The 13,022-nt window shown below is 35.3% G+C and overlaps 1 protein-coding gene across 4 annotated transcripts in view; it reads right to left on the reverse strand.

Annotated features, from left to right (window-relative positions):
• Positions 1-2,263: 2,263 nt before the first annotated feature.
• Positions 2,264-13,022, reverse strand: part of KCNH7 (potassium voltage-gated channel subfamily H member 7) — a 223,787-nt gene continuing 213,028 nt past the window's right edge. For all 4 annotated transcript variants that reach the window (XM_072040860.1, XM_038182318.2, XM_038182321.2 and 1 more), the window contains 3 exons: positions 11,969-12,134; positions 8,488-8,680; positions 2,264-7,169 (listed from right to left, as the gene is read on the reverse strand). In XM_072040860.1, coding sequence (XP_071896961.1) covers positions 6,903-7,169; positions 8,488-8,680; positions 11,969-12,134 — 626 coding nt within the window. In that variant the 3' untranslated portion in view covers positions 2,264-6,902. The remainder of the gene's footprint in view (positions 7,170-8,487; positions 8,681-11,968; positions 12,135-13,022) is intronic.

The raw sequence follows: 13,022 nt of genomic DNA on the forward strand, positions 1-13,022 counted from the left end.
ACAGTTGTTTTACTCTGTGTAACGTGGAAAACAATGTGTTGATTTGTTGTCTTAGGAGTGGCTTGCTTCCATTACCAGTGACTGGTGAAGTAACAGACCTATAGAAATATGCCATATATCTGAGAGAGGCCTGTCCCTATGGAGACTTTATAACATGGTTTGAATATGGCAGGATCTACAATGAGCATCTAATTTTTCATTGGAGTTAGGGAAAGTGTAAATGAAGAGCATAACGTTTCCCTGGGTGTCACAGAATACTATTAATCCTACTTTATCACTGCAGTGATGAAATCTGGCTTTGTATTAACCATTGCAAATAGCGTATTTCGCTTTCTTCAAAAGGAAGATGATTTCTGTACTCCTTCATGACATGTGTTGTGTAAGCAAATTATTCTTGGTACAAATGAGGTAATGTGGCCAAGGGATTTGTGTGGGTCTGCCTGTCTTCATCAGTGTGGCTTATTTTTTCACAATTTTGAAAAAACTGTGAGAAGGGTGAAAAATTAGGTACAAAATCTTTGGAGGGGAAGTGAGCAGGGCATAACTTAGACCTTTTCATGGAGCAAGTTCACCAAAATTGGTGAGCTTTTAAATCTTTGACTTTCTCTTCGTTTTTCAAAAAATGAAATAGTTTAGTGAAAGGTATAGTACTGGAAAGTTTGAGTTGTGTTCTAGATAACCATACTTAAAGCTTTATATGAGTCAGAAATTACTGTTTTTCCAAAATCTACTTAAGATGTGGGTTCGCTGAAAATTCTTCTTTTCTTAGGGGTAGCCTTGTCATTATATTTATTAATATATAATATTTGAATATGTTTAATTACATGCTTACCTGTTCACTGCCATCAGTATTTAAGATGAAAGTTCTGCTTACTGTTTCTGATTCAGATCAGTTTTCTTTGGTTACAGTGTCTTGTTAAACAATGTAAGAATGTTTCGTTATCATTACAGATAATGTAATGCATTAATAATCACTGCTATCTTTTGCAAGTTAAATGAGAGTTGTCAGCTGTGATGAATGTGTGCATTTGTTCTAGAGCATGGAGAATTAGATGCTGAAGAACTACAGAGATAGATAATCAATGGAATCTATTCTGGGAAGATAGTGAGCATTTTGCTGCAGCAGGCAGGCAGGTATAGCTCAGTGCTGGAGAGATTACCACCACTGCCTTGCTGACTGCCTTTTGAGGTAAAAAGTGGGAGGTAAAAAGAAGACTGAGCTTTTATACCTCATCTAGTTCTGTCACCATTCAAAATTAAATCATTATCTCAAGGAGGCTTCTCTAAGGTATTAATTTCAGTTGGTTCCCTAGTAGGCTAATGTAATTTAATGTAAATACCCTGTATTTGGAAAAGTGAAAACTTAAGATCATATAAATGTAGGCCATGCATGGTAGCTAGCTCGCTTCCTCAAGGATATTCTAGGTAAAACTTGCCTACTCCTCCTGCTTTTTTTTTTTTTTTTTTGTTCCCCCACCCTGTGATGCAAGCTGAGATAATACTATTTGAATACAGCTGGAATTGCCTCCAGCTGATTGTATTTTAATCCTACCTCAGATTTTTCCCCAAGGAAATCTTTTTTTTTTTTTTTTTTTTTTAAAGAGCTCAGCTTATCTCAAAATATTTCAGTGACTCTTCATCTAGATCAGTAAAATCACTGAGTAGGCCTTACATGATAAAGCATGGTAAACCCACTCTATGTTTCACTGTAAATTCTCTAAAAGAAACTGTCTCAGGAAACAGAAGTGTCTGATGTGAAGATAGGTATTTCAACAACACTTTCTATCAATGTAATTTGTGAAAATGTGGCCTTAAATGGAATAAAAATTGACAACTTCATTACCCAGATTTTGTAACTGGGTGTTATTTTAGATTTTGAATTCCTCAACCAGTGGAGTTAGAGGGACATATCTTACAGTTTTACTTGAGGATGGAGTTCAATATGCTACATGTAGTTTACTATGTACACAGGAATTTTTGAAGAGGTCTAATCTTGTGCTTTTATTTTGTGTGCTTCAAACCAGTGAGAGGTGTTGTGTGTAATTTGTGCTTTTATGTTTATTCCCATGGTGATATAAGTATATTAAATATTAAACTATTTTTTGAATTATAATTTTGACACTGAAATGTATTCAAACTTTTGGATCCCTGTTAGTGGTGCTTGCATTGTAGTAAATAAATTCAAGTCAGTCATAAATGAAATATTCACATTCTGTTGCTCATGACTGAAATAAGTGTAATACGTTTATTTGTGCATATTTAGACTTCTTGCAAATATATTTTATGGTGATATAAAATACTGAATATGTGCAGTGTACAAGTGCTTTTATTTGTACAGTAAACATTTTTCCAGGAAATCTTTTCTGAAAGCAAAATAAAACTTATATTAACTGTATTATATAAAAACCTGTTATACAAACAGGATTTGCCACAGTTCATAATAGTGAAGTATTTATCTAGATTAAATTTTCCAACTTTTTTGTATTTTCAGCTTTACAATATCATGAAGTTTCAGTATAGAAAATGTAAATAATACATAAAAGGGGCAAATCCATCCAGCAGGAGACTTTAATTTGGTCCATCTAATTTCCATTCCAAAGAGAATAGCTACATTCTGTATTCATTAATAATCAAAACTTCCCAAGTGGGCATTAAAAAAAAATACAAGTAGCTAGATGAAGAAAAATGTTTCCTCATTAATAATGCATTTCCATCTACTACTCATACACAGATATACAATGAGAGAAAGTAAGCTTGCCATAGTGATGCCTTCATGCAATTACAAGGTTTAGGACATGCTCCTTTAGTATCGTTGATAAAACTGAGCATGGTGATGACTTGCATAGGTGATCTATTTGTGGATTGTGTTTATTTTTCTCCTGTTAAGCTATTTGTTGGTTAAGTTCTCTAATAGTCTTCTTTTCAAGCTTAGAAAAAAATTGATGCACGGAGGAGATGTAGTATATGTGATGCATTGACTGCTGTATGACATGAGTACGTTACCATTCCAACTTAAGGGAACTCTAGGTTCAGAATAATCACATATAAAGGACATTATGCATGCTCTTATCTAAAGTAGGTAAGAGGCTACTTAAAATTTATTTATGTCAATGGCTGCATACCAAGTCTGTTTCAGGTCTGAAGCAATTTTACAGTTTAAAATTAGTATTTGCATTAGATGTTTACATTTGAAGCATGTTAAATTTGAAAGTGAGACTAGGTTCCTTGGTATTTGTGCACAGCTGCTAGATACTACAGATAACAGAATTTCATCCACCTATATTCTTAGTGGGCTTTGCATTAGCGATAATGAGGTAAGAGAAGTAAACAGATAAGGAACATGGAGTTTGCATTTTCTTTTCCTGCATGCAAAAAGAGGAGAAAGAAAGGCAACTTGGGAAACTTTGGTAAACATACGATTGCAACCATTTGGAGTAGCTGCAAGTAATGATGCAGGTTGGAATAAAGTCTCAAATTACTGTCAGTAAAATATAGTAAAACAGAAAATGCAAACGAGTAGTCAGTACTTACAGCAGACTTGGCATACAGGCCTTTCCTTATCAGACCTATTTTAATTAACTTTGCACTTGGTCTTCTTAGTGGAGATAGGCACCAGATTAGTACTTGCTTTGTCAGTCACTGTAATGCTCTTAGTACAACATTGTTAGTTAACTCATACTGAATCTGGAAGCTCTGCTTTTTAAGAGGTAAAGGGCAGATACCTCTTTGACTTGAATAGAACTAATCTGGACTTGATTGAGGATAGTACAAGAGGAATTTGGCAGCAGGTTTCTACAAGCAAGTTCGTTATTCTGCAGCAGACGTAGCGCAGGGTATGTATAGCCTGAATGATAACTCTTGTAGTTGGAGTGATTGTCCTGATTACTTTGATATTTCAGTACAATAGCTATTCATGAATTATCAGGATATTACTCTGCATCTGTGGGTTATAATGTATTATGTATTTTTACCAACACGTTTTAAATATAAATAGCCAAGATAAGTCTTCTTAGGCTCAAGCATAAGCAATACCAAAATCTCCTAAATTTTTGAAAGATGCTATGGATATGTTAGAATAGCTGTGTATTGATGCATGGGTATGCAAGCCTTGTGTTATTCCTAGCTTTATTTGGGTAACACAGAGCAATTTCTACCTAGTTAGAAATGGACTGCATTTAAAGGGAGCCCTGCCCAAAAAAGATAAAAATAAAAAATAATTTTTGCTGTTCCTATTTCTAAAAACAGTGGTTTGTACCTGTCTCTAGAAGAAAAAAGGCTTGAAGCAGTGGGTCTTCATTTATTTCACTGTACTTAAACAAGAAAAGAAGGTATCTGAGAAGGCAGGTCTGTCTTTGGCAAGGGAGGGACAGATAGACTACCGCTAATCGAGTTGTCATCTGTGTTTTGTTTCTTCACTTGTTGCCAGATATCTAGGGAACTTAGAATTTCTGTAACTATGCAGTCTCCCTTAGTTGCCCCCATTTCAGATTTTCCTTTTGAGTAAACACAGACAAAGAGAAGGAAAGAAACAAAGCCTTTTAAAGCCAATACAAGGATGGAGCTTTTCCTTCACTTGGAACAATTGTGGCAGTTGTTGCTTTTCCTCTTCCCCATCTTCTCCTTCCCCAGTTCACCTGTTTTGCTCAGTCTCTTGGCATAAATATGAAATTCCAAATGATGAAACTGGGCAAAATGCATTTAGTAAAGTAATGTTCATACATTATACTCTTTTCATTCATTTTATTTTTAACATTCCAGACCCTTTAAATGTGGCACAACCACAAATACTTCTTTAGACAATATGCTAACTTGTTCTTTGTAATGGATGTTAGTATTAGCTACTAGACTGAGATACAGCAGTTGTTGCTAATGCTTGCTATTGAAGGAAAAAAAAAAAGCGCTATTTGACTTTGTTATTCAGCACTCCTCTTTTAATGGAGTATATGCAGGCGGAGATTCTAGCTGGCCCAGTGATGCTATCATGTAAGATCTGATCCTGCACTAAAGGCACTAAAAAGTGCATAACTCCCATCATTGCAGTAGAAGTAAGAGCCATCAGCATGTTGTAAGATATGCACCTATCAACAGTCAACCAATGTGAGGCAGAAGATGATTTGATCATGTATGAGAAAGGTTGGGTTCTCTTAACTTAGAGATATTTAGTTAATTTATTTTGGTATCTTTATATGCAAAGATAAGGCAGAGTGTTGCTTGGTATTTTGACACTAATTTTAAATGAGAGAAAATGCAGCCACCTTGTGTTTATTGACTGTGAATGACTAAGTGTCTTACGTATTATTCTGACCCTAACACATAATATAGGTAACTCTTAATTTGAGGGTCAACCACGCTGGTTTAGAGCAGAGGGATTTTTAGTTAGAATTTCACTGCTCACCCACTAACTGGGTTACATTCTTTTTTGAATTCAGTTCTCTTCCTAGAGGAATTTCATAGTAAAGCTTTAAGATTACAAAATCATGTGAACATTTTTTAATATTTAAAAACAGTAATAAAAAGATCAGTTCCTTCTAAAATAAACACAGCATTTGAAGCAGAATAATATTTTAATAAAATTAAATCTAAGTATTCACAAAGCATTATGCATATACAGTACATACTGTATTTAAAGCCTACAGACCTTAAATCATTTTATTCTAATGTAGTCAGCTTTGGACACAAGCTAAACTTATTTCTTTTGTAATAAGAAAGTTTACAATTGTTCCTCAGAGTGATCTTACATATATACATATATATAACTATATCTATACTCCTACATGTAAGTGTAGGTATATACACACACTTGTGTATATGTTTGTATATAAACATACACACACGTACACACATGTACATAATGTACATATATAATATACACACATGCACACATCCAGGAATGTGTGTGTGGTATGTGTGTCCACATACAGCTATACCCTATCTAGGATCATTGTAGAGGGGCCAGTCAGTAAAAAGAGAGAACTGCAAACAACCACCCTTATAATTTTAAACCAAGAATTTAAGTATTTTTTAATTATACAGGTTGTTAATAATTTGTATTGAACAAAAGGAACACAGTCTTCTGTATTATATAGAAATTAGATTTATTGCATTTGATTATGTTTGTGTGACACATGAAGAGTACCTGCCTGCTCATGATAGCTATCTTCTTTGATGTGAATTAAAAAAATAATAACACTGGAAACAAACTATTCAATTAATATATGTGTTTTTATGGATGCAATTTATGGTGATATCTTCCAGCACATGGCTGTTTTCCTGTCTTTTTAAAGTACCGTGTTGCTTTAACTGGTTTGGAAGGAGACTGGTTTCTATGTCCTAATTGTTTTGAACCCAGAAGACTTGGTTACATTATTTGTTCTTTCTTTAGATGCAGAATCATTGCCACTTATAGTAAAAAGCTCACTACAAGAAAGATAATCCAATTTTCAAAAGTGAGCAGAAGATTTTACTTGAATTTTAGATTGGTCAGGTTGGAGTTTTTTCTGTGTGAATTATTGTTATTGGTCTCCTATTTGTTCTGAAAACATATCCACAATAAAATACTGTTTCCATGACAGCAGTAAATAGTCATCTCCATGCAACGTAAACTGTAATTTCAGAACATGCATGTTATTTAAAAAATAAATAAAAATATAAGGTGCCTTGAGAATGCTGGCAGTTTTACGTTTAGAACATACAGTTAGTGTGTGTGTATGTATATATATTTACATCAGAACTGCTCAACTTTACCTTACAAGCTTCAGATTTAGGAAAATATACAGTACTTTTGCATATAATGGTATATTCCTTGTAGCCCCTGAGTCAAGTATAGAGGATTTAAATACAAAAAAGGAAAAACAGCCATTAAAAGCACTTACATTTTTATGTGAAGTAATAGTATAAAAGTATTATTTCCCAGGAAGACCAGGATCGGAAACATGCCTATGAAGACTCAAGATTCCTACAGTGCTTAGTGAAGATTCTGGCAAGGAAGGGTGCCTAACTGGCGGGAGATAAGTTTTACAACGCTGTGGGGGATGCTCTACAGACCGGTCACGTTCTTGATCTAAAAAAGAAGCCAGGTTGTCTTCTGAGGCAGTGTTAAGATGCACTCCACTTGAGAGGGATTCTTTGGATTTAAGTTTTGATTTTTCAAGGTCTAGAAATTCAGGACACTGGAAAAGAGAAGAAATAAGATGGCAATAATTGTATCAGTCTCTTCTAGGCTCTTATTTCTCCTCAAAATGAGCACAATCAGATCGTTGGAAAACCATGTTTGATAATTAAGCAGTGTGCTGAAATATTTTTTACATGGTACTGCATTTGCTTTAATGTAAGTGAATGCTATTCTGTTGATTAGTTATAGAATCTGGGAGTTTTGTCCCCTTCTCTGTCATGCTCATGTGACATCAAGAAACAAGTGTATATCCTTTCTGAAGGACTGAATACTCTTGAGGCCTAGTCTAAGAGTGGATTTCAATATTCCTGAATTTGTAGTTTCAGGCTGCACCTCTGGAATTGCTTCAATCCAAACACTAAAACCATTTGGATTCCAGTCTCAGCACTCAGTTCTTCACTTTTAAACTCAGAATCTGTGCAAAGTGTGCAGTGTGCCTGCTGATGTTTGTTTCTAGAGGGTTGCTAGATTTCTGTTCTGACTGATATGTATTTTTTGTGTAGGTGCATACATGGTGGGTAGATGCTTCTGAAAACTGCTACATGCATGCTTGCTGCCCTGATAATCTTTATGCATGTGAACTGATGCTTTCTGGATGCATTGGACTTACTGTGCCTGTATGTGTTTCAGCATATGCATGAGGAATCTGGCACATCCAAGCACGCTGGATTTACTAATTGCATGCTGCAGTGTATCTGCAAATAACATGCCACATCTCTGTTCAAACTGTTAAATTCAAGAAATGCCAAACAAATTTGGAAAATAAAATTCTGCCTGAACAGAATTGGGGTGGAAAACATGTATTGGAAAATGCAGGTATGCAGCAGCTTTGTATTCCAGCAGTGGCAAGGGATTGTACATAAGATTTTTTCTCCTCTCATGCTTCCATATGTATATAACCACCCTACTGCCTCAGCTGGACTTCTCTGGCCTCTGCCTTCATGAAAACAGTTACGGTGTTTCTCAGGACTTCAAGAACTGGACCTATAACAGATGCTCCTGCACAGGCAGGTCTGATGCTAGGAGAGCATTTGTGCTAGCACTTGCATCTAATATTTGTTGTTTCTGCTTGTTTTTGTGAAATGCATGGTAATTAAGTAAATTGGTCTGATTATAAGATCACTTTATGAATCTCTAAAACCCTCACAGAAAACGCGGCCTCTGAAAATACAGTATCAAAGTCCACTGCAGAGGTGCTGGATCAGAATAAGAATTTCACATTCTTTAATGAACAAGCAATTAGATTAGTATGCGTTTCTTCCATCGTAAGCTAACAAGATTAGCAAGGCTCATGATTTTTTTAAATGTGTACATACCTGAGATGAAGGACTGAAACTTCTGTCTGTTTTAATTGATGCTACAGGATGAAGCTTTTGTGTAAACCGAATTGCTGGCTGTTGATATTCTGCCCCTGCAGTCACCATGCTATAGGCAGGTGGAATGAGCGTTGACTGCCTTTGCAGAAGCTGCAGGATGGTTTGGATATCAGCAGTCATCTGGGATTCAAGCCTAGAGAAGTTACATAAAATCAGTTAATATGTGGTCAGGAATGGGTATGTTTTAACATATGGGTTACAGATGCATTCAAGAATATTAATAATATCTTATTAATAAAGCAAACTATTGCTTTTTATGACATGACCATGCCTTAAGTAGGAAAGAACAGAAGAGGGAGTACTGAGCCCTTCCAAAGCTTGCTAGCGCTCCCTTTCCTTTGCAGAATGAGCTCATTACTGTCCTTTATTTTTGCAACAAACAGTAACACGGGGGGAACAGTTCTTTAGTTGAAATCAAGAGGAATAACTGTACTCTCTTCATTGAAACTAAATTAATTTGTTCTGGCTTAGGGTGGGACTCTTGTTCTGGTGTATCTGTTGATTAATTTTGACGTGCCAATGCTAATAGAATGCACCAAAATAAGCAGAAAACTACATTCGTGTTCTTCTGCACTTAAAAAATGAAAGATACTTTCAAGAAAATATCTTTAAAAAACACAAACAACACAACAACTGACCGAGTTTCTTTACTGTGAAAATTTATACAAACCATAGAATTAATTTCTATGTTTCTTATGTTCAAACTCGGTAGCTTTTTTCTTTTTTCCAATTTTCATAAATTGTTATACGACTTCTGAAACATTTTAGCTGCTTATGTTCATACTTAGAATTGCATAGCACTGAATTGATTTTCAAATGGTCTTACCAGTATCATTGACAAGCTCAGCAATAAGGAATGCATGTTGTTCCTCCCCAGTTGCTAGAAGGCTACAGACATGCTATGATGGACTGTAATGCAGATATACAGCCTTCTGTATTGCAACTCATCCTCTGACAGAATAAGCAAATCTTTGTCAGCAGCCTTTAGCGTTGTGAATGTTACTACTTAGGCTCTCTACAGCAGCAGAATTGATCCTGCTGCTGACAGATCTTTGTGTTTACCAGGATTTTTTTTTTTTTTAAATATTGAAGTAGTCCATCACCTTTGTCACTTATTTATAAATGCATCTATGAAATTAATCTGAAAGGTATGCCCAAAGGATTTAGGTATTTAGGATGCTGTTTCTTTCTTTATTGGGAGAAGCAGGCTCTGTGGCATCAGCTGCTACAATGAAAGGCCCAAACCCCGAGGTTAGTCAGTTCACGTGCTATTTGCCTTCTTGGGTTGCTTGCTACTTGAAAATATGCTGATCTCACACAAGCATGATGCTGATGCCACAGGGGAAAATACTTCAGCAGCAGCATGACACCATCCAGAGAGCTTCTGTCTGCTAAACTTGAAGTTTATTATCTCAGTTGGTAAAAGGGATTTAGCATTGGACTTGTATCAGCAATTGTCTTTTGCTTTGAATTAATTCTTAAATGGCTCGCTTCTTTGTCAGCACTTGATAGGGATTTCCTAGCACTTCAAATCAGAGTACATCTGGCACTGTTTATTCATCTTTTTATTATGGCATGTATATCTTCTCCCTCCTTTCTTTAGAATTTAAAAAAAGGTCCATGTCATGCCATCCAAAGGAAAAGGCATGAGAACTTTAGGCATTGGCCCAGAGTCTCCATGAAATTCCAATGGCTAAAAGGTGAAAAATGGAGATAGTGCTAGGGTCATAGACCTGCTACAGTGGCTTTCCAGCCTTCTATGTCCATTTAACAATTTGAGTAGCATGCTGAGCTTGACATGGAAAAGGACAGGAAAATGTGACCCCCCAGCAGGTCTGATCTGACATAAGCCAGACAGAATATTGTCTGTTACATTCATGGAAGATCCAGCAAGGCCCCAAATCCTGAAAGCATGAAAAGCTTTAAAAACATGTAAAGAGTTAAAGTATAAAATGATTTAATAAAATTCACAACAATTTAAATCTTAGTTTATCAATAACAATGGTATTCTCTCACTCCAAAATATTGGGAATTTATGTAAGATTTTGGTGAAACTGTGGGTAAACTAGAGATATAATTTCAGTTTTAAGAGCTTAAGATTTCAGGAAGTGTAACTGAAAGACTGTTAATTCCCACTGTTAATAGGGAACATGCAGATATTTGGCTACGTGACATTTACAGTTCCTTGGATTACTTGACTACTGCAATTAGAAATTACAGCAATTTAGGCTTGCATGTTAAAAATGTCTTTTTAATGTACTTTATAGTATTCAGAAAAGAAAAATACTGTGTTTTGATTGGCTTATAGTAGATGAAGGAAGCACTATACCATTAACCTGGCTTTAAACTGATTGCTAAAATATACAGCACAGAATGCCAATGAAGACTACTAAAGCACAATTGGGGCTGAGTGTGTCATAGTACTTGTCATGGAAAAATATTGGAAATAATAAAGAAGCTAAAGACCTGAGCATAAGGCAATTTAAAATTAAGTGAAATTACCTGGTAAACTATAGTGTATGATGGATCAAAGTTCTGTAACTGTATTTTTAATATGCTATAAACTATGCTGCTTAGCTGCCAAGAAAGAGCAATGTATTAAAGATAAGAGAGAAGAAAGAAGAGGCATTTTATTAAGTGAGGTAATAATGTATTCTGATGAAGCAAATGTCCATTTTCTGTTGTAATGGGTGTTACGTATTTTGCCTTTGCATACTTCCATATCTTACTTGTTCTGCATTTCTAGGTCAGTCATAGGTCACTTGTAATACTAAATGAAGCTTCATGATAAACAGAGATAGTTGCAAAAGAAGTTAATGCACCTAAAATGAAGCTTGCCTGTAATGTAAATGCTTTCTTTTTAAGGAAAGCAGTTGGTTTACTTTGGACTTCAGGAAAGAAAAAAAAATGCTTCAGATACTGAAGATGTTGAAAATTGCTGTTTTGTGGACATGTGAAAAACTTAGGAATCAATGCTGAAGAAAAGGCATTCCAGCTGAGATTTACATTTAGCAAGTTTAGGTGCCTCATTAAGGTTTCTTGGTTAAAAAGTTGGACTCTTAGGCTGCCTGTTAGTTGAGGAGAAAGTTTCTTCAGCATAGCAATTCAGAGTCACTAATGCAGGTACCTAGAGGTAAGTGACATGATTCTGGCAGCAATTTAAAAAATTTTTTACTTATCATTCCCATTTTTTTCCAAGAATCTAAAAGGTTGAATTTAGGTGATTTTATGAATTCCTATGAATTTATATGGACAACAAAGTGATATTCCCATCCCACATATTTTTGTACTTTTGAACTTCCAAAGACATAAATGATTTTGGAAACTTTCTGAGCAAATTCATTCCTCCTGTGGTATCATTTGTATCCATTAAATTATGTACCCTTTCACAAATATATTTTTATCATATCTCTGTTTTTACCTGTTGAGTTGTTCTTGAAGTAAGTCTAATCGATTCTCCACTTCCCCATATACATAGTCACTTTCAGTATCGCAGATGCCCCACGTAACATGGGGTAATGCTGACTGACTTGGGGAGTCTTGGTACTCCCTGATGTTCTCCTCCCAGTTTCTTTTATCAGCAATATCTGATGAAAACAAAACAAAATCCATAAAAAACTATAGATTTATATACATGCTGTTAGAAAGGATTGGCACTCATCAAACATTCCACTTACCAGTGTTTCCCAAACCTTGGAAGTCAATTTGGTATGGTGACAATTTGCCTGAATTGTCTTTGTTCCTTACCACTGTTTAAGGAAAGATAATTGTGGACACATCCAAAAATTTTAAATTTTTAACATAAAGATAGCTACATGCTAATACTTTAAAGCTGTAGATAAACAAAGTAGCTTTGTATAGTCAACATTAGAGTTCTGCCAATTAATGCCTCCTATTTCATTAGTTTTCTTTCTATTATTTTACCAGTGAACCCCCAGTTTTCTCAAGATTTTTAACAATTCATTTTTCATTGAAATTAGAAGTGTTTGTTCTAAACTAACCCTAAATTATTTACTTGAATTTATTTTTGTGTTTCAGAGACCTGTCTAGAACCTCTTCTCTTGCCCTTGAATGTGCTACTGAAATGTATTTACTGTTTAGCTTTTTGGTTTAAAAGGAGAACTTGGTGTGTTGCATTTACAGCATTTGATATACATTACAGTGCCTTGGAATGTCTCCCCTAGAGACCTCTGCTAGCTGCCTTTCTTACTAGTAATTGTAACACTGCTTCTCTTAACAAGGTAAACGAAGTGTGATACATTTTCTCCGAGACAGAGGCCATCTAATGCAGCTCATAATGCTTGCAAAGGGATACTGGTTATTATTTTCAAAAGGAAATTGATTTTTGTTGATGTAGTTTTAGCATCACTTTTCTCCAACCCAACCCTTACATTGGTGTGTAAAGCATGTTTCAGAGACTCTTATAGTACTGTGGTGTGAAAGGTGCCAGTTCATTTTGTTTAATAATCTGTGGC

The sequence above is a fragment of the Anas platyrhynchos genome, chromosome 7 (assembly GCF_047663525.1).
Source record: "Anas platyrhynchos isolate ZD024472 breed Pekin duck chromosome 7, IASCAAS_PekinDuck_T2T, whole genome shotgun sequence".
Lineage (NCBI taxonomy): Eukaryota > Metazoa > Chordata > Aves > Anseriformes > Anatidae > Anas > Anas platyrhynchos.